Source organism: Sporisorium graminicola, chromosome SGRAM_5, assembly GCF_005498985.1.
Source record: "Sporisorium graminicola strain CBS 10092 chromosome SGRAM_5, whole genome shotgun sequence".
Lineage (NCBI taxonomy): Eukaryota > Fungi > Basidiomycota > Ustilaginomycetes > Ustilaginales > Ustilaginaceae > Sporisorium > Sporisorium graminicola.
Window position 1 is genome coordinate 276275 of NC_043735.1, and position 22409 is coordinate 298683.

The 22409-nt window shown below is 56.0% G+C and overlaps 9 protein-coding genes across 9 annotated transcripts; 4 read left to right on the forward strand and 5 right to left on the reverse strand.

Annotated features, from left to right (window-relative positions):
• Positions 1–1399: 1399 nt before the first annotated feature.
• Positions 1400–2630, reverse strand: EX895_004843 (uncharacterized protein; the record flags this gene model as incomplete). The annotated part of the gene is made up of 2 exons (XM_029885437.1): positions 1400–1864; positions 2598–2630. 2 exons carry the CDS (start codon positions 2628–2630, stop codon positions 1400–1402), a joined length of 498 nt encoding a protein of 165 aa, XP_029738003.1.
• A 715-nt stretch (positions 2631–3345) lies between these two features.
• On the forward strand, positions 3346–5268 carry EX895_004844 (uncharacterized protein; the record flags this gene model as incomplete). Its single annotated transcript, XM_029885438.1, has 3 exons — positions 3346–3386; positions 3933–4455; positions 4852–5268. 3 exons carry the CDS (start codon positions 3346–3348, stop codon positions 5266–5268), a joined length of 981 nt encoding a protein of 326 aa, XP_029738004.1.
• Positions 5269–5696: 428 nt separating this feature from the next.
• Positions 5697–7361, reverse strand: EX895_004845 (uncharacterized protein; the record flags this gene model as incomplete). Its single annotated transcript, XM_029885439.1, has 1 exon — positions 5697–7361. The coding sequence occupies one exon, from the start codon at positions 7359–7361 to the stop codon at positions 5697–5699; it is 1665 nt and encodes a 554-aa protein (XP_029738005.1).
• A 983-nt stretch (positions 7362–8344) lies between these two features.
• On the reverse strand, positions 8345–10831 carry EX895_004846 (uncharacterized protein; the record flags this gene model as incomplete). Its single annotated transcript, XM_029885440.1, has 1 exon — positions 8345–10831. One exon carries the CDS (start codon positions 10829–10831, stop codon positions 8345–8347), a length of 2487 nt encoding a protein of 828 aa, XP_029738006.1.
• Positions 10832–11755: 924 nt separating this feature from the next.
• Positions 11756–13648, forward strand: EX895_004847 (uncharacterized protein; the record flags this gene model as incomplete). The annotated part of the gene is made up of 1 exon (XM_029885441.1): positions 11756–13648. One exon carries the CDS (start codon positions 11756–11758, stop codon positions 13646–13648), a length of 1893 nt encoding a protein of 630 aa, XP_029738007.1.
• Positions 13649–13900: 252 nt separating this feature from the next.
• EX895_004848 (uncharacterized protein) lies at positions 13901–16288 on the reverse strand (the record flags this gene model as incomplete). The annotated part of the gene is made up of 1 exon (XM_029885442.1): positions 13901–16288. One exon carries the CDS (start codon positions 16286–16288, stop codon positions 13901–13903), a length of 2388 nt encoding a protein of 795 aa, XP_029738008.1.
• Positions 16289–16934: 646 nt separating this feature from the next.
• EX895_004849 (uncharacterized protein) lies at positions 16935–17615 on the forward strand (the record flags this gene model as incomplete). The annotated part of the gene is made up of 2 exons (XM_029885443.1): positions 16935–17278; positions 17408–17615. The coding sequence occupies 2 exons, from the start codon at positions 16935–16937 to the stop codon at positions 17613–17615; spliced, it is 552 nt and encodes a 183-aa protein (XP_029738009.1).
• A 417-nt stretch (positions 17616–18032) lies between these two features.
• On the reverse strand, positions 18033–18620 carry EX895_004850 (uncharacterized protein; the record flags this gene model as incomplete). Its single annotated transcript, XM_029885444.1, has 2 exons — positions 18033–18467; positions 18546–18620. 2 exons carry the CDS (start codon positions 18618–18620, stop codon positions 18033–18035), a joined length of 510 nt encoding a protein of 169 aa, XP_029738010.1.
• A 436-nt stretch (positions 18621–19056) lies between these two features.
• On the forward strand, positions 19057–20661 carry EX895_004851 (uncharacterized protein; the record flags this gene model as incomplete). The annotated part of the gene is made up of 1 exon (XM_029885445.1): positions 19057–20661. One exon carries the CDS (start codon positions 19057–19059, stop codon positions 20659–20661), a length of 1605 nt encoding a protein of 534 aa, XP_029738011.1.
• Positions 20662–22409: the final 1748 nt, after the last annotated feature.

A 22409-nucleotide genomic window follows, 5' to 3' on the forward strand; every position in this document is an offset into this window, starting at 1 on the left:
ATCTTCGTCAGCAGCAGCAGCAAGAGACGGGTGGTAGACGTCTCTCGTTGGTTGCGATTACGCTCCTCAAACCAAATTGCGGTCCACCATCAACTGGGATGGAAAGAGAGGACCGTCCTCACGAGCCCTCGCGCGACCTCAAATCCTCGCTTCCAGCAACATGGTGCCGCCGAGGCCGCAGCGTGTTCGCAGACATAACCTCGACAGTCATCAACAGCACTGCCCCGTCCAATCTAGCACTGCTACATGCACGAACCAACCGCACCATTGGCGCCGGGAATGGCGGAAGCACACTGCGCAAGAGCGTGCTTGGCCATCAACACCGTCGAAAAACCATCAAGCGGCGAAACGCCATCTCGCTCACCAAGCACCAAGCAACGCAGCTGACCGGAAGCTTGACCCTTCTTTCTAAAGCCACGCCTGGGTCGGACCAAGATGAGCAGCAGCAGCACTTGCGAGGACACCACGCGGTGCCACAAGAGGCCGAGCTGGTAGACGTGAGAATGTGCACGGAGGGGGAGCGACCGACCGTCTGCATCGATGAAGGTGACGACGCTAGAAGAGGCAGTACCAAGGCGTTTCAGACGATAGCGCTGCGGTCAAATCTATTCTTGCTCACTCGTACAGACGGACACGCTTTCACTTGTCCGCTGCCGCCAGCATCGACAGGGTAGATGTCATTTTATTCTGCCTCTACACACAAAGCGAAAAGCAACACCGCAATCCAATTCCTCGCCTTTACTCATCACTTGCCGTCCCACGCACCACGTGTATGATAGAAAAGCTTCGGCCAAGAGGAAGCCCTTTGACAGGTCGCCTCCAAGGCCTCACCGCCGCAGAACGTTCGACTGCCCCTCACTCTCACGCACAGACACTTGAACGAGATTCCGGACATGGCTGCGCGGCCAAAAGTGGTGACGGGAAGTGCAAATATGAATTTGAAAAGCGAGATGTGAAGATCATGTATACAACATGGGGGGAGGGATCTTTTTGGGGGGAAAGTAGAAGGAGGTAGAATTACATGCAACGGTAAGGGACAGACCAGCATGACCAGAAGTTTGCACTCAAGAGTGGGACCGACACAAGCTGTCGAATACGTGGAACGCCATCTCGCTCTTCGATAAAGTTCTGTGTGTGTGCTTTCCCCCATCGACTGCCAGTGCGGCAGCCGAATCAAACAGGAACGCGCCTGACAAGCCGTGTGCTGGTCCATCGGGTCATGCTGGGCGAGTCGAAACCGTTGCGTGATCGCATTCAGATCTCGGGTGAGATGTCGTTAGAGTGCGATAAGGGTGTGTGTGTGTGCATGTGTGCAATGTGTATGGTGATGGATGCCGAAGGAGAGAGAGAAACGATGCTGAACGGGACCGAGATAAAACTTCTTTAAGAGGCAAAAGATTTACTCGTCATCGATCTCGATCTCACCAGCGTCGATGCCCTCGATGATAGCGTGAGGGTTCTGGCCGTTGACGGTGCAGCCGACGGACTGGGCAGTGCCGAGGATCTCCTTAACGGTACCGGCAAGGCTCTTGGCGAAAGACTTGAAGCGCATCTTGCGGGCGATCTCGACAATCTCGTCGAGGGAGACGTTGCCACCGTGCTTGATGTTCTTCTCCTTCTTGCGGTCACGAGGGGGCTCCTTGAGCGCCTTGATGACGAGCGACGAGGCCGAGGGCACGACCGAGACGGCAGCCTGACGGTTCTGAACAGTGAGCTGGACAGTGACACGGAGACCCTTCCAGTCACCAGTGGCCTTGGCAATGTCTTCACCGACCTTCTTGGGCGAGAGACCGAGAGGACCAATCTTAGGAGCAAGCGCCGAAGAGGCACCGACCTCACCACCGGTGGCACGGAGGTAGATGATCTGCAGGAAACAATAGAGAGTGTTAGAAGTCAGCACGTCGTGTTCGTGGAAGCAATTGATGGGAGTATGCTGTCTCTTCGCTCTCGCAATGTATCGACGAAGTATTGCTGCACAGATTGTGTCGGAGTGGACGGTTGGATGCTGCGGGATGAGGAGTCGGCTGTGATGCTGTGATGCGTGGAACCTCTTGTTCTGTCGCTGGGCGTCGTAACTAGGAGCGTTCGTTCCAACATGTTCTGTGGTCTGCTAGCAGCACCTCTAGCCTTCTACGTTGAAGCTAGTGGGCTATCTCCTTCAAGTTAAAGTCCAGCCTCCATTGAGCTGCTTCTCAGAAGCGCAAAGGCCTGGCTTTCATCGCCGCATGCCATCGAGTGTCTGGGCAAGGTCCAGCTGTTGCCAATAACTCCCCACATGCGCATCATCTCAGTCCAGTGTGTTTGCATCGAGATGTTGTACAGCCAACTTGTACCTCGTTTGCTTGCGCTTTGCTAGCTCTCCGCTGCTGCCAAACCGAACACCGGAAGATGACGACTGATCCTTGTTCGTCCATGCTAAACAACCCAAGCTGATAGACTGACGCAAATGCAGGCTACTAAGGTGTCGAAAGGCGTGGTCGATACTGTTGTGTGCCTCAGCTGTGCTAACGTAGTCGGTGGTAGTTGGCGATGATCCGTGCAGCACAATACGTCGAAAGCGAGAGCTGAAGAGCGTCTAGGTCGGAAGAGATATTCACCTTGATCTCGTTGGGGTCGATCTTGGGCGCCATTGTGAATAGGTATAGATGTGATGGTGATCTGAACGGTGGAAAGAGAAGGGTTTGTGAACAGTGACATTCGACCCACCGTTGCTGGACTGACCCGTACACTCGAGCTCCCTAGAAGACAGACTTGGCTGTTGTGTTCTCTTTGCCAGAATTATCCGGCTCCACATCGCTTTCCTCTCGCTCCAAGAGCCAGAACCCCTCCTCACTCTCAGTGTTGGACCCACACTCCAGTCTCAGTGAGCTCGAAGCTGTTCTGCAGGCACGAACTCGCGATACTCAACTTGCTGCCGCTCTGAAGTCACAAACTCTCACTTCCTCCAGCTTGACACAAATAGGCCTCAATTCATATTCCAAGTAATTCGAATCTGTAAATCAGAAATTTCGGCCGACCAAAGAGCTGTATTCAATAAATCACGTGCAACGCTCATCGAGCACTGACTGGCTTTGCCAATGGAAATTACCGAGAAGAACACAAAGATTCGACCCACAGCCAGCTTTTGACAGAACGACAGTGAGAAGGCCAGGTGCGGCACGCACACTCTCCCCTCAAGTTGACAAAGATTGCAGGCCGCCAAATCACCGAGTTCTCGAGCGGTGTGTGGTGTGTGTGTGTGCCAGTCGGTGAGCGTCCAAGCAGCGCCAGAGCCAAGCAAGTCAGCCAGCCGACGCACGGCGCGAGTTAGAGAGATTGTTCTGGCGACTCGTTGACACCAACTTTATGCTCCCATCACCACCTAACTCGAACACATATCACAAAATGTAAGTGATTTACTATTGCTGCAATAGCAAACTTCGCCAGATAACGTCACAATGCGCATGCTGTACGGCTGGGCACGTCGAGCGGGAGCAGGAAGTTTGGAAGCAATGGTTTCATATCTTGTACGACACGACTCGATCGCCAAACGCAGCACGCAGGCATACCTCAGCAGCATCGCACCGATGACACAGACAGAAGGAGGAGTCTCCAGGGATAGACCATTGGATCAAGCGTTCTGGTTAAGCAGTCAATTCCTCAACTCACGGGTCGACCGACACCGGTACCACCAGCATCATCATCTTACTTGCAACAGGAGCTTTGCAGTACGTCTGAAAGGGGTTTTTGCTGCAGCTGGTGTCGAATCAAGCAGGGCAATATTTGCGGACTTTGTGGGCAGATTCTACTGTGTAAAGAGTTGTGGAGTGACTTCAACTGGCTCATTCTACAGCATGCCATTCGTTAGGGGCAAAGGTCACCTTTACAGCAACGACCCAGCATACTGACGATTGCTTTCTCCACCTAACATTTCCACACCTCGCCTATCACAGGTCTGAGTCTCTCGTCTACAAGGGCTCTCTCGCCGGCCACAAGGGCTGGATCACCGCCATTGCCACCTCGCAGGAGAACCCCGACCTTCTCCTCACCTCGTCGCGTGACCGCACCATCATCGTGTGGCAGCTCAGCCGCGATGACTCCAACTACGGTTACCCCAAGCGCATCCTCCACGGCCACAACCACTTCGTTTCCGACATTGTCATCTCGTCCGACGGCCAGTTCGCTCTCTCGGCCTCGTGGGACAAGACCCTTCGTCTCTGGGACTTGAACACCGGCACCACCACCCGCCGCTTCGTCGGCCACACTGCCGACGTTCTCTCCGTCTCCTTCTCCGCCGACAACCGTCAGATCGTCTCGGGTTCGCGTGACCGCACCATCAAGCTCTGGAACACCCTCGGCGAGTGCAAGTTCAACATCACCGACGACGGTCACTCCGAGTGGGTCAGCTGTGTTCGCTTCAGCCCCAACCCCCAGAACCCGGTCATTGTCTCCGCTGGTTGGGACAAGGTCGTCAAGGTAAGTCTTGCGTTCAGGCAGCCATATACAGATCAGAGACGCGGGCAAAAGGTGGAATTCCAGCAGCAAGGTCGCAGGAGTACAGAGCGAAAAGAAAGGTGGACCGCGGCGGCGAATTGCGATGAAGAGTGCTTTTTTCAAATATTTGCTACTATAGAGAGCATAGCTCGATGAGAACATCTCAAAGTCACCAAGATCACTGAGCATTCAATCCTCAACAGGATTGGCGCCGCGAATGGACAAAGAAAGGAAGGAGGAAGGGTGGCCGACGTTGGGAGCGTCTTGGGCCTCATCACTCTGATCTGCATGGCACTCGATCTACTTGGAAAGAGACAAGCAGATGCTGACTTTTTTCGACTTCCATCCCTCTCACAATTCTCCTTCGCGAATTTGCAGGTCTGGGAGCTTAGCAAGTGCAAGTTGAAGACCAACCACTACGGCCACACCGGCTACATCAACACCGTTACTGTCTCGCCCGATGGTTCGCTCTGCGCCTCCGGTGGCAAGGACGGCATCACCATGCTCTGGGAGCTCTCGGACGGCAAGCACCTCTACTCGCTCGAGGCTGGTGACACCGTCAACGCTCTCGTCTTCTCGCCCAACCGCTACTGGCTGTGCGCTGCCACCGCCTCGTGCATCAAGATCTTCGACCTCGAGTCCAAGAGCATCGTCGACGAGCTCAAGCCCGAGTTCACCGGCGTTGGCAAGAACTCGGCCGACCCCGAGTGCCTCTCGCTCGCCTGGTCCGCCGACGGCCAGACCCTCTTCGCCGGTTACTCGGACAACATTGTCCGTGTCTTCACCGTTCTGTAAATGGTCTCCTGGCCCGGTTTGGAACGCGACTCCAGTGATGCTCACAGCGCATTGAGGTCGTAACACACAAAAAAGCACATTGTACACTGTTGTTCGTTTTCAGAGGGCCATCTCCCCGTCCTTCGCGAGCGAGCAACAGCTGGGTCGTTTCTTTACGAAAAGACAGACTTCTAGCAAAGATCGAGTCTTTGACACCCGCCTTTCTCATGTCATCATCATCCTCATATATATTCAATCCAAAAAAGGGGTTCTGTGGCCCTTGTATTTGTTGCATCATCCTCTTCTAGCCGCAATCCCCTTCTCTCAGTTTCTTTCTCTTTTGAAGCTTTGAGAACACTGTCCAGCGTTGGATGCGGCTATGTGGTACTGGAATTAATACGAACGAAGCGAGATGTGTTGAGCATCTCAAAACAAGAGTGGTCCGGCGCTTAGACGCTCATCTTCATGTCGATCTTGGAGTGACACTTATAGCCGACGACCTCAAAGTCATCGTACTTGAAACCATCAATGTCGGTGATATCTCTCTTGATCTTGAGTTTGGGGAAGGGCAGAGGATCCCTTTCCAGCTGCACCTTCAACGGCTCGACGTGGTCCTTGTAGACGTGCGTATCGCCCATGGCGAGCACGAGTTCCTTGGGTTCGCAGTCGGTCACCTTGGCGATCATGTAAGTCAAGAGAGCGTAGCTGGCAATGTTGAACGGAACGCCCAACCCCAAGTCGCACGAACGCTGGTACATCTGACACGAGAGGTGTTTCTTGCCCTCGCCGCGAGCGTAGGCGTCGAGATTAGAGACGAAGAACTGCGCAAACATGTGACACGGCGGCAAAGCCATCAACTCGAGGTCCTTCGGGTTCCATGCGCTGAGCAGGATGCGGCGGTCGGTGGGGTTGTTCTTGATCTTGTCGATCACTTGGGCGAGCTGGTCGACGCCTTGAGCGGTGTAGTCGGTATCGCAGTCCTTGTACTCTGCACCAAAATGACGCCATTGGAAACCATAGACGGGGCCCAGGTCGCCTTCCCTACGGTGAGAGAGTCCGCGCGAGTCGAGGAATTCGCGCGAACCATTGCCGTCCCAGATGTGCACACCCTTGTCGGTGAGCAGTTTCGAGTCGGTTTTGCCAGCAACAAACCAGAGGAGCTCCTCGAGCACGCCACGGAAGAAGACGCGCTTGGTGGTGAGCAGAGGTAGCGTGCCGTTGGTCAGGTCGAATCGCAGGCTGGGTTGCGGTGCGAAGAGGGCCAACGTGCCTGTGCCTGTACGGTCGGGCCTGGATTCTCCGGTTGCAATCACGCGCTGAACCAGGTCGAGGTACTGCGATTCCTCATGCTTGGCCAAACCGCACGATCCCGGTTGACCCTCCTTGTCACCCTTGGGACCAGTCTTGGAGGAAAAGATGCCCGCCACAGTGGGCTCGGCAAAGTTGTGATGCGCATAGCCCAAGACCACCATCCCGCCAGCATCCATCTCGAACAGACGTCCATGGGTGAGCGGCAAGCCCAACCACCTGGCGACAAAGACGCGGTTGAAATGGCCGTGACAGACGAGCAGCACGTCGCACGTCTTGTTACCCACATCGTGGCCCTGATTGCGCTTGTCGACGTGTCCGGACTGCAGCGAGCGGATCATGGCGATAACCGAGTCGACTCGATCGCTCATGTGCTGCGCCGACTCGCCAGGCAGCTCGTCTGGCTTGTCTGGGTGATCCGGAGTGCCCTCGGTCCAGATGTCCCATCCAGGGTGCTTGGCTCGGATCTCTTCCGTCTTCAATCCTTCGTAGGCACCGTAGTCCCACTCGCGGCAGTCTTGGACCACCTCGACAGGGGGGATGCCCGCCCGTTGCGAGGCGGGGATGTGCTCGAGCATGATCTCGAGGGTACGCTGCGATCGCTTGCGAGGACTGACAAAGATGTGGTTGAGCTTGGTGGGGTCGATGAGCTTGCCGTTGGCCACGCCGACGATGCTGGGTGCCAGTTGGCGCATGACCTCTTCGCCGTGCGGTGTGAGCGAGATATCGGATCGTCCCGTGTGCTGGCCCGAGATGGACCATTCGGTCTCGCCGTGGCGCGCTAAGAAGACTCGAGGCATCGCCATGTTGGGCAGCGTGATCAAGGGACAGATAGCGAGGTTCGCGCCTTTGTAGTAAGTGCGAAAGGTGGAAGACGAAAAGTGACAACAAAGAGCGCTCAGTCACTATCACACATTCACCAGCTCGGGTTGTTCTAAGAAGCACACTTTTCGGCCAACTTTCCCATCAGCTTATGTGCTGCAATTTACGCGCGTGTACTGCTTCAGAAAAGACGCGTTGCAACGAGCACATTCAAATCACTACTGCGTTGCATACAGTCGAGGTTCTCGCAGTAAGGAACGAGATAAATATACAATGCCTTAGCGAGTACGCATCAACCATTGTCTTTGTGGCCTAGTTGGTTAGGGCGTAGGTCTCATACCAACGATCCTGTAATGACAGGAATCAACCTACAAGCATATCTATGCTTAGAAATCCTAAGATCGGGAGTTCGACTCTCCCCAAGGACATTCTTTTTGCGCGGAAAACCGCTGTATTTTTTGCTGGGATAAAAGTAGGCCCTCTGACGGTCATCATGGTGACATTCGGGACGGACATGGTCGAGAGATACAGTAGGTGCAAGTCGGACGAGGCGAAGATACGACGTCGACAAGGAAGCAACGGACCGAGTCATACTCTCGAGCCACGTCCAGGTGCATTCGCGCAAGGAAAATTCAAGTTGAGCTCGGGCCTCCTCTCCTGTCCTTCCCTCTCCTCTTCTGCCATAATCAGGATCACCGAAGTATAGCATAGTGTGAGCTTGAAGGCACTTGGACCGCCTGTACCGGTCGCTCTGATTCCATGCTGATAGGAGGGGCTGAGCAGTCTGATAGCCTGATCGTTATCGCACGCCGGCTCGTCGCGAGCCTGCTGTTCTCGCAACGAGCTCAAGGCAGTTCATAATCAACGATCAAAGCAATGTCATAAGCATTCATCGTGCATACAAGGTTATCGTGACAGGAAGGCGGGAAAGGAAGGAAACGGCAGCAAGCAGCTGGTCCCACGGGAATCAACGGTCGGGTTTGTTGCGGAATCGGAGCAACGGTGAGAGGCTCGACAACGGACAGGCCGATTGCAGGAAAGGATGGTGGAGCAGCTCGTCGGCCGAAGCACGACTCTTGACGTCAGCGCACAGACACACAGCCAAAAAGCTCTTGAGGTTCTTGGAGAGCGTCTCGGGCTTCTTGAGCGTCGGCGTACCGTTGGTGGCGATGAGGTAGAGCGCCTTGAGCGGCTCCTCGTCCAGGTACGGCGGCTCGTTCTCGATCATCTCGATGGCCATGATGCCCAAGCTCCAAATGTCGACCTTGGCGCCGTACTCCTTCTGCTTGACTACCTCGGGTGCCATCCAGTACGGCGTGCCCACCATGGTAGCACGCTTTGACTTTTGGTCCGTCAGCTTCGCACAGAAGCCGAAGTCCGTGATCTTGACCTGTCCGCTGGCGTTGAGCAGCACGTTGTCCGACTTGATGTCGCGATGGATGATGCTCTGGCTGTGCAGATGCTCGAGACCCTTGCACGTTTCGAGGCAGATGGCAGCGATCTGGTCCTCTTCGAGCGTGTTGTTGTCGATCACGTCCGTGAGCGCACCTCCTTCCATGTACTCCATGATGACCCACAGCTCGTTGTTGCGCACGAGGAACGAGTTGAGGAAGTTTACAATGTTGGGATGCTGCGACTCTTTCATAACGAGGATCTCGTTGACGATGAGCTCCTTGCGTGGTTGCTGCGATAGGTCCATCGTCTTGATGGCCACGCGCTGGCCTGTAGCGAGCGTCTTGGCCACGAACACGGATCCAGAGGCACCTTGACCGACCTTCTTGATCTTGCTGTACAGCATGTTGGGATCCTCTTGACTAACCACCGAGCGGAGCTTCTCCATGATCTGCGCTTCGGACATGGTGCTGATGCGACGCTCAGCCTCCTTCTGCTGAGCCGTCTTGGCGCCCGTGTCCTTCTTGGCCATCTGAAGAGGCTTGACCTGCGCAGCTGCAGCCGAGGCAGACGACGCGCTTGGTGCGCCCACGGGTGACGGCTGCTTTGCGCCAGCGCCGGCCTTGGCAGCAGCGTTCGATGACGAGGGCGATACGCCGGCCGAATCGCTTCCCAGCTTGAGCTCCTTGGTCTTGACGTTGAGACCCTGCACGCCGCCGTCGTTGGCCATCCTGCTAGAGGGCGCCGACGAGTTCGGAGGTGGAGGCGCGGGTCGGGTGGAAGCTAGCGATGAGGCGTGCGTAGGAGCCTTGGCAGCGCCGGGAGCGGCGGGCGCCTTGCGCGAAGGCACCAAATCTGGATGCGCGTTGGAAGTCGGCGTGGAGCGGCCGTACTTGCTGTCGTTGGACGCAGAGCCGCCGAGGCGCGAAGACGAAGCCTGGGACGAAGCAGGGCTGGACGCGCCCTGGCCCCGACCGTCGTCCGAGGGTCGCCTTGCCATGGTAGTCTGCGAAGGTCTCAAGGAAGAATTGTTGGACGACGATGCTCCGGCGGGGGAACTGCGGAAGGCGTCCGACGGGGGTTTGGACGCACCAGGATACTGAGGTGCCTCTTTGCTCAAGCTCGATGCCGAGTCGGCACCAGAGCTTCCAGCGAAACCGGTGCCAGCCTTGAAGCGAGGCGCCGACGAAGCGCTTGCAATCTCGTTGGGGTTGCGACCAGGCTGGATGTTCATAGTCGGCGTGCCGAGGCCAAAGTCATCGCGCTCGCGCTTCTGGATGTCGGTGTAGAATTCGAGAACGTCGAGCACGGCCTGCGGGTTCTTTTCGTAGTCCTCGCGAGTGATAGCCGAGGTGGTAAGTAGCTTGGACCACTGCTCGGGGAGGCCGGTGAAGGCACCACTGATAGGGTCGAAGCCGACGTGGACCTGGTGTACAAAGTTGGTGGGCGAGGACACGCCCATGAGCGGCGAGCGAGAGTAGATGTCGTCCATCCAGCCGTAGAGCTCCTCATCGCTCTTGAGCTGGAGGTAGAAGGTCTTTTCCTTGGTCTCGACTTCGATGCAGTAAGGTTTGAGATCGGTACGCGAAACGTTGGAGATGTCTTTGAGAAAGACAAGCGCAACTGCTTGGTAGGTCGTCTCGTTTTTGTGAAAGGTGAGGGTCTGCTCGCGGAGGGCAAGCCAACGCTTGCTCCAGATCCAAGAGCGAATACCGTCCTCCTTGACGCTGACCCAGCCTTTTCTTACAAGGGCGGATCCGCTTGTGGTAGCACCAGGGCCGGCTTGCTGCCAACCCGAGTTGTTACCAGCGAGGTGATTGGCGGGAGCACCAGAGGACGCGTTGGCACCAGGCCCAGCAGGTCGAAGGGGACCGGTATAGGAACCACCACCGGCGCCCATACCGCTGGATGCCGAATTGTACTGGGAGAGGGGAGGCAGGAAGGGATCATTGTGCTTGCTGGTGGGAACAGGCGGCGCGGGTCGTGATGGCGTCAAAGAGCCAAACGAGCCTGCTTGCTGTCCGCCTGGTGCGCCATTGGGCGCGCTGCGGAAGCCGGACATGTCAAGCTCTGAAGATACGGATCGTGAGCGGCGACGAGTCGAGCGAGTCTTGCCAAGGTGTTGGACGTGATGGTGAAGACGATGACAGGTGGCGCGAGGGACAGGTAAATCACGGAGAGTCTCGATGAAAAGGCCCGGAAAGAAGGTGCAGCTACGTCTCAGAGCAACACCAGAGAGAGAGGACGATAAAAGGAACAAATGGAAATGGCTCGCGAAACGAGGGGGTCGAAAAGCAGGGATGCTCTCGAGACTGATGCGCGGGGGGCGAACGAGAGCGGCGTGTTGCGTTGGCGTTTTCGTTGAGTCGGTCTGCGTGTGTGTGTGTCTCTCTCTCTCACTGTCTCGGACTGCGTGTGTGAAGGCGAGTAGGGCGCGCTGGATTAATTGAAAATCGAGACAGGGCGTGTGCGTTGCGCGTTTCAGCGGCCGTGAGCGTTGCAGCGTGCAGCTGGCTACTTGATCGCTCGGGTGAGAGTCCAAGCACAGCACACCACAACAGTAATGCAACCTGACAGACCTTTCCTTGCTCTATTCTTCTGATCCAGACTGACGAGCGAGACGATGGGCGAATCCGAGAGGTTTGGACTGAAGTCACGAAGAGACCTGCACACGCCTCTACAAGGGAAAGAGAGAGCGAGTTCTTAAAAAAAGGAGACAAGCTCCCAAGACCCTTGAAACCAAAATTGAGGCACAACCGAAAATGAAGCTCAGCTGCGTGCGTGCGTGCGTGCGTGCGTGCGGAATTGAGTGAATCGAAAGGTTCCGGAGAAGATTGCAAGCAGTCATCCAGGGAACCTTTGGCTCGCTCGCTGCCATTCCTCTACTTACATCACGAGGCCGCTTCATAGGCCGAACAAAAACAATCGCACTCATCGTGACCATGAACCTGAATTGATCTGCTATACAGCAAGATTCTTATTACAAATGGCCGTGGAAGTGCATCTCAACAGGGCGCGCGACCATCCTCGTTGGCGCACGCTCGTCGACCTGTCTGATCAGGATGGCAAGAGAACGCCGTTGGCCAAGCAACAGCAGCAACAACGACAACGCCTTGAACAGCTCAAGCAACGATTCGGTCTTCCGACCGCGATCAGCGGCGGCGCTCATTCCAACGAGGCCGGCAAATCAACGCCTGCTTCTCACGACGTTAAGGGCAAGTCGAGAGCATCTGCTATCCACCCAGCGTTGGGACCCAACTACAGCTCGCAAGAGCATACACTGCGCAACGATTACTCTCAGCACTTTGTCGACACTGGCGCAGGTCGGCTACCGGGTAATGCAGTCCGCAATCCGTCATCAAGCTCTCGCTTTCAAGAATATCCCAAACTCCAACGTCTCGTTCAGCTCAAGGATGCGCTCGTCACCCGCGTAGCTCACCCTCCCACTTATCTCCAAGCCGATCTCAGACCCTCACTTGGACCATTCCGAGATCCGTCTCGCTCCGCAGATCAGTTCCATTTGGGCAGTCTCATCCCTGTCAAGTATGATGTCGTGTTGATCGATCCTCCGCTCGAGGCTTACGAATGGGAAGCATCGCCGGCTGCTTCAACGTCTGCTTTATCTAGCAGTGCTGACGCAACTTGGTCCTGGGAAGAGATCGCTGCTTTACCCGTTCCGCAGCTTGCAGCAAAGGAGAGTTTCGTATTTCTGTGGGTTGGCTCGGGTGCGGGGGACGGCCTCGAACGAGGAAGAGAAGTGCTTGCCAAATGGGGCTATAGACGGTGTGAGGATATCGTCTGCATTCGTACCAATCCGCAGACGGACCATTCCGGACTCGACAGCCAGCAAGCTTCGAGCACTTCGGCCTTCACTCGCTCCAGCCAGCACTGCCTCATGGGTATTCGAGGCACTGTGCGCAGGTCCACTGACGTCCGCTTCGTGCACTGCAACATAGACACCGACGTCATCCTTTGGCCAGGTCCCGAACAACGGGATGATCTTGGTTCTTCACAAGAGCGGGGGAACGTGGAGCAGTCGCGCTCGCACATGCTGCCAGACATGGTCAGCAAACCACCAGAACTTTACCAGACGATTGAAAACTTTTGCTTGGGCACTCGTCGCTTGGAGCTCTTTGGTCGCAACCGAAATCTGCGTCGTGGATGGCTCACCATTGGTCTCGAAGTAGGACCAGAAGCGCCTGCCTGGCCAGAGGGAGGAAAAGTCGCTCTACCACCCACCGGACTGCCCATCCTTGCGGAGAATGGTCCGAGTGACCAGTTGAACTTACATCTGGAGCGCTTGCAAATCCCTCGACCGTACGACAAAATCGAGTACGATGCCAACTTTGGAGTCGACCGTCCCGGATGCGATTTACGAGATCGCTCCAACTTAGTGCCCTACGTTGAAGAGGTGGATCAGCTCCGACCAAAATCGCCGCCACCGAGGGGCGCGAACGATTCATTCGTCCGCAACAGCAACCCACGTTACCGTTCAGAGCCGCAGTACCACGACGCTTATCAGCACGGGGTGTCAGGTACCGCAATGCCGAACGGCCTCAGCAGCAATCCGACACTTCGAGGCATGCAGCCGCCTTTGCATCCCGAGCATCCCGCTCTGCACGCATACACTGGCGCGGGTGCAACAGCCATGTCGACGGAATATCTTCTGCCGTCGACTCTGGCAGCCCGAGTCGGTGGTGGTGGTGGCGCTGGTCTTTCGGGCCTAGGTGCGGGAGGTGCAAGGACTGTCAGCGTCCCAAGTGGAAGCGACACCTTGAGCGGACCACAAGCAACCGTACTCAAGGCGAAAGCAATGGCTGAAGCTGCTGCTGCGGTCCCCAATGCTTCCAACAAGTCGGCTGATGGCTCCATTGGGTGAGGGCTGACTGCCTCGCAGAAGTCTAAGAGGCCGTACTCCAGAGAAGGCCCGTACAGCAAAGTCCGCCGATGGCCCGACCTGTTACGCTCCGTGCCTTGACCTGATTCAGATCTATCTTTGACTGTTCGATCACAGCTCTCGTGTTTCAATCCAAGTATGTGTGCATTCAAGATTCGTGTCTGTGGTTGACACGAGTGTAATGATACAGAAACGTGAGGTTTGGAAAGGGTTTACATACGTCGACAATTGAACTCACTGCGCGGCGTTTCCGTTGACCGCAGCATCGCCCGGCTCCGAGTTGGAGCTCTCGGTCCGCGTCCGCTTCTCCAACGCCACTGGCCCCACACCTCTTCTGCCAGGCGCACGCACCTTCTTGGCGGGCAGCATGGTATCATACGGATCTCTCGGCGTCCAATCCCACGTGTGCACCATGGTGATGTTTCCGTTGCGAATGCGACTAGCGTAGCTGTCGGCAATCAAGCCCGACGAGAGCACAGCTGAGTCTTTGCCATCGCGGTTCTCGGACGCGAGCGCGGCTTGGAGCTGGAGCTGCAACTCCTGCTGTCGCCTCTGCAGCTCCTCCTTGTCCTCCTCGGGCAAGATCTGGGCCTCCTTCTCGCGCATCTGCAGCACCAGCTTTTCGAGCGCCGGTCGAAGCGTCGAATTACCGCTGCCAGATCCCCCGCTGCCACTGCTGCGTGTGGACGAGATGTTCGACGAAAGATCGCTGCTCGAGCCGGAACCACCGAGAAGATCGCGCGAGGCGGGCAGACCGTGAAAGAACCGTTCCGCGTGCTTGTCGTCCAAGATCGGCACAGGGTCGTCGTAGCGTGAAACGCGCTTCAGGAGTTCCGCACTGGCGACAACGCGCGCACCGATGGTGAGGTGTGAAGGATGCCGGTGACCCAGTGTCGGAACGAGCGCCCCTGAAGGCGGAATCAAGGCTGCTGGTCTTCCTTGCGGTCGCACGGGCGTGAGCACGGGTGCAGACAGCGCGTTGGCGACCTCGATATTGTCCTCGTACAGCGTCGGCGGTGGCAGCGTCGAAACGAGCCAGCTCGGTCCCGGGTTGAAGGGAACCACTGACGGTCGAGCTGCCACAGCAGCGTACAGGCTGTCGTTGGGTGCGTAGCGCGATGCATCAGCCAGAGCGTGCGCCAGCCTTTTGCGTTTGATCGCTGCATCCTGGTGCGCAGGCCCGGACGGTGTCAAGTAGATGCCGGCGGCACTGCTCGATGTAGGGTCCTCAACCAAGGCTTGGTAGTCGGCGGCGAATGCACGTAGCGACGAGGTTGTCGGGGCGATCGATGTGATGGATGAATCCTTGAGGATTTCTGCCACATTTTGCTCCAGTTCGCGCAGCTCATCCTTGGGATAGGTGGCCGCCAACGTCGAGGCATCATACGTGACACCCTCTCTCCAGCTGTCTCGTAAGATCCGGCGTGCTTGCAGCGCTTCGAATGCTTTCTCAGCTTCGGCGGCCCTTTCTTCTGCTGTCTTTTGAACGACGGGTGCGGCTTCGCCTACGTCCGCGTTGGCATCTTGCAACTTAGCCTCCTCGGCTGCGGCAGTGGCTGCGGCTGCTGCAGCCTCATCTGCCTTCTTTTGCGCCAATTCTTTGCGTCTCTGCTCTTCCAGCACATACTCGGGATCGACGTCCACGGGCTCTACCTTTACAAAGACCTCCTCGTGCGGCTCTGCTTTGATTGTTTCGACGACCCCGCTAGATTGTGGGATCTCTGCTTCTGCACCTGCGTTGGCTGCCATTCCCGGGAAGAGCGGAAGGTAGGTTGGCACGTAATCGACGACGGCCTGGCCAAACCGGCGTGTGTGGGTGAAAGCCTCAGTTTCGACGCGTCTGCGCTTTTGTGGTTGTAGAGCTTGGCCGTTGCTGCTATCGAGGGTGTCGGACGAAACACTGTCTTCATCGTCCCCTTCAATGTCAGAGAACAATAGGGTATCATGATCTGCTGATGAGCTGGAGCCTTGTGTGGACGCCTCCCCGTAAGAGGTTGGCGAAGGGGCTCTAGTCCGTTCTACTTCAGAGGCCGACTTGGATTCATCCTGCGGAGTCCACACAAGCCGCCTAGCCATGTGCTCGCGGAGGATGCTTTCTGCTGCTAGTTGTTCGAATTCTTCGGAAGGTATCGGTCGGAAGTGTGCTTCTTCGATGTCCGCTGTCGACGGAGGTACGCAACCGGTGTTAAGGATGCGAATGAGATCCTTACCTCGCATGGGGTCCTGCAGCGCTGCTGGTGTCGTGCTGGTTGTGATTTCGAGATGGGTCCCGCTAACGCCGTTCGTTTGTGCTGTGTCAGCATGTGAGCCTTGCTCTGGTACAGCCACCCTGCCTTCCTCCTCGGCCCACTCGAGCAACTCTTCGATGGGTTCGCCGCCCAGAATGTGTTCAAGGGATGCACGAAGGTCTTGGGGTGAGACGATGGTGCGGCCGGCATGGTTGGCGTGCTGCACACATGTCGAGCCTATGAGCTGGATATATCTCTGCATGACCTCGGTCAGCAGGTCTGCTGCGCCTGCCGAAGAACGTGAAAAGCCAGCGGATGACAACAGCGCCAAGATAGCCACAGACATGTGCGAGGCCGAGTAGGCGGCCGCCGTCGGCTTGGACCGTGACACCATTTCGTTCGAGCAGATTGCCACTCGGTGTCTGGCGAGAGTGTGTTGCAGAGCAGAGGTGGTAGAGTCACCCTGCGAGAAGAAAGCCGTTTACAACATTTGGCAGTGTGAAGCAATTTCGGTGTGCGTTATCCAGGTCGGTTGTCCTACGGTTGAGTCGTTGCCGTCGGTACCTCTGTCGGAATGTTGGCCTAGCAGAGGCCTGGCTGGATGGGGTCCAAATATGAGAGGGAGCGACAGGGGAGGATGGATGGTGAGCGAACAGAGTCAAGACGAGGATGGACGAGATGGAGACAGCTTCAGGCTGCATCACGTGACGCTTCCTGTTGGCACGGAAAACGGATTTCAAGAAGGGCATATTTCAGCGCAGCAAAGGTTTACGCATTCTCCACCTTTGCCTGCGCTTTCTTTTCCTTCCTCCGCAAGCAGCAGCAGCAGCATCATCATCATCATCATCACCACCAAATCTTGGGCAGCCTTCGGACACTTCCCTACACCGGCTTCTGCATTCAAGAGGAACATACCCGGACAAAACCACAGCAACTAGGTCAGAGGCGCTGACATTGGCATCATGGCATCACACCAAGAAGAGGTCTCGCTCTCGGAGCCTGGCACGAGCGATCTTCATCAGACTCACAGCAACACAGAAATGGATGGCGCCAACGCGTCAGTAACAGACGCCTCTGCGACTGGCGCTGACGGTACGGCAATGGCGGACGAGGATGCCGAAATTGAGGCGATGAAGCAAAGGGTTGCAGAGATGGAGGCCGAGGCGGCCAAGCTGCGCGAACTTCAGCAAGCGGCAGGCGAAGCGGGCGGTGCTGGCTTGCATCCTACCGAGGAGGAGCGCGAAGAGGTTGACTCGAGGAGTATCTACGTTGGCAATGTTGACTACGGCGCAACACCAGAAGAGTTGCAACAGCATTTCCAGAGCTGCGGAACCATCAACCGCGTCACGATCCTCTGCGACAAGTTTACAGGGCATCCCAAAGGGTAAGTAGTTGCGGCCCCATTGATGTCATCTTCTCGACCGTGTCTTCATGCTTGCCTTGCTTAGTATACGATTGCTGACTTGACTCCCCGCTCTGACGTATTGCACTTATGTGCCTTTCCTGTTTATAGATTCGCATACGTCGAATTCGCCGACCCATCACTGGTCGCCAACGCCATGGTGCTTAACGAGTCTTTGTTCCGCGGTCGATTGATCAAGGTGACCGCCAAGCGCACAAACATGCCCGGCATGGCGGCACGAGGACGAGGACGTGGCCGTGGTCGTGGACGTCCTTTCCGTGGACGCGGTCGCGGTCGCGGCCGAGGCTACTACTATTAAACGTTGGCTCTAAGGTGCCGTCCTCTCGCAGTCGCGAGCTGTTCGCACATACACAGAGGCTACTGGTGACGCCAAAAGCCGCGGTTGACGCAGCTGAAGAAGGGCCAGGAAGCTCTTCCACCTTGCCTCACCACGCCACCCAATCCTGGCTCACCCTGTCTGTACGACTCCATACTTTTGTACTTTAATTACTAAACGACGCTCACTCCCAAAACTTCATCGGCTTTCAGCCTCCGGCATAACGCCTTTCTAGTTCTTTCCCTTTCTCGTCCACCGTCCGTTCTCTGTTCTCAGGGTACCGCGTCTCTACCAAAGTGAGGATGAAAATCGCGAAAAGTCATGAACAATTGATTCCATCCGACGTATCAGACGAGGAACCTGGAACGAGGTGCGAGTATATACAGTGCGACTAAAGGCTCACGAGCTGGGAGGCGCACCACCCGAGCTCTGTGGACCGGATGTTGGCTGACCTCCACCACCAACCGAGGCTTCCTGACCTGCTCCTCCGCCGCCAACAATGAGTCTCGGTTTCTCTACAACGAGCTTCTCGCCCTCGTACAGGCGATTCATGAGTGCTGACCTCTGGAGCACCTTGAGATCCTCGAGAGCGGTCTGGTAGAACTTAGAGAGCCTTTCTTGATCTGTGAGCGAGGCTGCCGAAATGGATTCATCCGCACCGTCGGGCTTACCGAGAGGTTCTGGAGAGAGAAGTGTAGACGGAGAGACCTTGACCGTGGTAGACCCTTGCTTAGAGAAGGGTGACGACTGAGCTGCTTGTTCGGTGGGCAGGAGCGTCGCACGGAACATGTCGCGCGAACGCCTCAAGAAGTATGTGCGGAAATTGTACGAGGACTGTGAAGAGAAAGAAGGGAGCAGTATCGTCAGCAATGGTTCCGAACAGCGACGACGTGCTTGCTAGCGAGGACTTACGAAAGACTGCGATGTCCTCAAGTATCTGCGGTACAGATTCAGGATCTGCGATTTTGACGGAGCGGCGACCGACATGTCGAAGGTTGCAAGGTCTGAAAGTGGCTCCTACTGATGGGTCTGTGTTTGTACGTGTGTCTGTTTCGAAGCTACGATGCTTGCAAGTTGTTCTGAATCGATTTGAGAGTGCACGAGTGATGGAGCGCAGGAAGAAAGTTGTGACTGCGCATCTGATAGCGAAGGAACACCGCGGCCTCCGACTTTCTAAGCATTCTCTCGCGGCATTTCGCCTTTTCCGCCACACCGAAGCGAAATGTCATCGTGACTAAGCCCACAGTCGATTTTTTTTCTTGGGACAGCTCCACTTTGCTCCATTTTCCTCGAAACACCCTAAGAAAATCGTTTCATGTTAGCAATCTGGCTAACGAGGCTCTGCTGCTGCCAACTGCAACGCCCTTCTCTTCTTGAAGCATCTACCCTCTTCAGACCCTGTCCAACAGACAGCTTCGATATAATGCCGAGGCAAAGGAATACAACCGGTTGGTCCTACAACAATGCGGCCGAGTCTTCCAAGGCAGGTGCTAAGGGGCCTGCATCTCGAGTAACCGGCGCGGGAAAGAAGGCAACAACGCAAAAGAACCAGCTCTATTCAAACCCAATCCCGGTCGCACTCGATACAAGTGGCAATGCTGCTTCTACTTCAGGCAAGGCCGAAACGGAAAGCACGCTCTGGTCAACACTTTGCATGCTTTTAACGCTCGGGCACAGTTCACCAACGAAACAGGTCAGCGTCGCTGCTGACAAGAGCCTAAAAGGAAAGGAAAGGGTGCCGGTGTTCTACGATCGACAATTACAGACCGTCTGGGTGGAAGAGCTGGACGAGGGCATTCGGCTTCTGTGGCAACGTGGCTTCTTTGGCAAGGGCAATCTGTCGCGTTCCGAGCCTACGTGGCGCCAGCGCAAGGTTAACGAGATCGACGCTCTTCGCAAAGGCCGCATGACGGCCGAGCAACTCACGCAGCAGAGGAGAGAAGAGCGCAAGGCACTCAAAATCGAACGAGCTCGAGCTGCGGTGCGTGCGGGTCAGCAGCTGCCGGACGGAATCCTGGCGCTCGGAGGCGAGATCACCGAGGCCGATCGAGCTCCTGGTGCATCGCATGACCGGTTGATGGCCGACATCGAACGACAGGTGGAAGAGCAGCTGGATGATGAAGACGCTGCCGACCTCGACACATCCGACCCCAAGACAGAAGCGACGGGACTGTGGACGGGCCAAGAAGAGGTGCCGGACATTGTGCCCGGTGTAGCGCGCATCAAGGGCCTCAAGTACTTTGCCGAAGAAGTCAAGGCGACTCAAGCAAGGAAGCTGGCTCAAAGCACGAACGAGGACGAGATGGCTCTGGTTGGAGCAAACCCAAAAGCCGCGCAGGCTGACGCCGACGAAACAGCAGACATTGACGTGGTAGATGTGGAGCGAATGCAGCTTTCGCTCGTCGAGGCGTTTTTCCTCTCTGCCATGTTTGGATGTCTCGACATTCGCTCTGGCGAGGTCTCGAAAGGTGCACGATTGCTCGACCTCGAAGAATTCTATACGTCATGCCTGCAATCAAGCTTGCCACAGACGCTGCTGGATCTGCGCGATCGCGGACTGCCCGAACGACACTTGCAAAAACTCTATGCGCGACCCGACAACCCGTTCCTGATCAACTACGTCGCCTACCATCACTTTCGGTCGCTCGGCTGGGTGGTAAAGACCGGCATCAAGTTTTGCGCCGACCTGCTGCTGTACAAGAGGGGACCCGTGTTCTCGCATGCCGAGTTTGCCGTCGTCGTAATTCCGTCATACGAAGATGCACAAGACCAAGAGTCGAGCCCGTTCGCCCCGCATCCCAACGCAGGCCGCAAGGACTGGATCTGGTTCAGCACGGTCAATCGCGTACAGAGCCAGGTGCTCAAGACACTCATTTTGGCGCACGTGTTCGTGCCTTCGCTTAGGCGCTGTCCGCCGCAGACGCTCGCCACGCCCGAGGCATTCTTCGAATCGTTGCGCGAGAGGAAGAGCTACGCGGTCAAGGAGGTGGCGATCCGAAGATGGGTTCCAGCAAGGATGAAGCCGTAGTTGCGTGGCTTGTGAACGTGCAATGCTAGAGTTTGTCGATGTCGACAGGCCTTTCCTGTTTGTGACCACACTTGCGAACTGTGTGAGATCGTCACTGCTAACACACTCCGGTACTTGGCGCGTGCCCTCTGTACGCGACGCGTCGCAAGTTGCCCGATCTGCAAAGGCGATCCGGAGTCCGCGTTCCTGGAAGGCCTCGACGACGGGTCTTGAGTAGAGGCTTTCCAGATCGAACCTGAACGCAGTCAAGCTTTCTGGACTGTGGTCTCAGAGTCAGCGGTCATCACAACTGCCTCTCTTGCTCATCAGCTGTAGTTGTGGGTTGGTTTCTCCGACAGATTCTTCATTGAAAGACGTTGTCAGTGGTCCGAGCGTGACGAGACGAAAACACAAAAAATTTCTAGAAAGAAAACCTAATTCAAGACCCTGGAATTGAGTCACTTCAAAGCAAGGAGGTGCGCAAAAGGGGGTCAAAACATATTTCCTGAACGATGCCAAAGATCGGACTCTAGCGTCCGCATGACCTCCGATGGGACATGGAGTGTGATTGACGAGGTCCGATTGCCCTTATCCAGAGGTTCATTGATCGGATTTTGACCGAAGCCAGAATGATGGTCCACTTTCATCGAAGGGCTTTGCCAAGCCGGCATCGCAACTAGCTTGCGGGATTGTTGGACGCCTTCGCTACCTTGCCGATGCAAAGCCTAAAAAGGTGGTGGTCATACTTCACGATCCAGTTGAGCCGAAGATTTCCTCGGACGGGCGGAGCTGGCCCTTTCGGAATGCGCGCCCACTGCTACTTTGCTTGCTGCTTGCTGCGAAAGTGATGGGACTCAGTCTTGTTTGGCGAGCTCCTGATAAAGATGCGCTCTGCCCAGACCTCCTCGCTCCCAAATTCGTCTCCTAGCCGGGTACTCCGCGCTTGACTTGTCCTGGACTTCGATAATGTTTTCGCTTTCTCCCTGTTCATCGTTGCGTTTTCATTAGCTCGAACACACGCTGTCCTATAGCAACCGTATCAGTCATTGAACGTCGCCTTGGTTGATGCTATCTGCGTTGGGGTCCATAGCTTCCCCTCTGCCTGGCATTACCATTTGTCTGATGAATGCTGAGCTCGACAAACTCAGACCTTGCTTTCAAAGGTAAAAAATCCAAACCATGAGGAATCTTCCAAATAAAACCGCTGGCTGTCTGTCTTCCTCGCTTGCTGAGTTGGTGCTCGTGGCTCAACCGCACTCAAATTTGTTGTCCCCGCTCGGCGTGTGAGTGTGACTGTGAGTCTGAGTGTTCGCGAGTGTCGCGCAGTCTTGGAACAGCTGAAGCGTGCACCTGCAAAAAAACAGCTGACCCTCCCTTCAACTCGGCATCGTCACCTTACACCACCTGCTACTATCACTGCTTCTCACATCAACTCCTGCTTTGCCCAGCGCACATCGCCTCCATCACTCCATCCCACGCTATTCGGAGGACTGCTTCAAACCCGCCTCACGAGACCGTTGCCGATTTCTCAGTACGCCCACTTCCACCATTCTTCATTCCAGTCCGCTCATCGAATTAAAGACTTGACACGCTGCTCACTTCAGTCATTGTTTGGCAAGCCCTATCACCGACGACCTTCCGACGCCTTCATCACCCATTCGTGTCCTCATTGCTGCTGCCTTTCCTCTCCTTCGTCCGACCACCAGTCAATACAGGCTAGTCGTCCCTCGATCCATCTCACAGACATTCCACTCCGCACAAAGCTATAT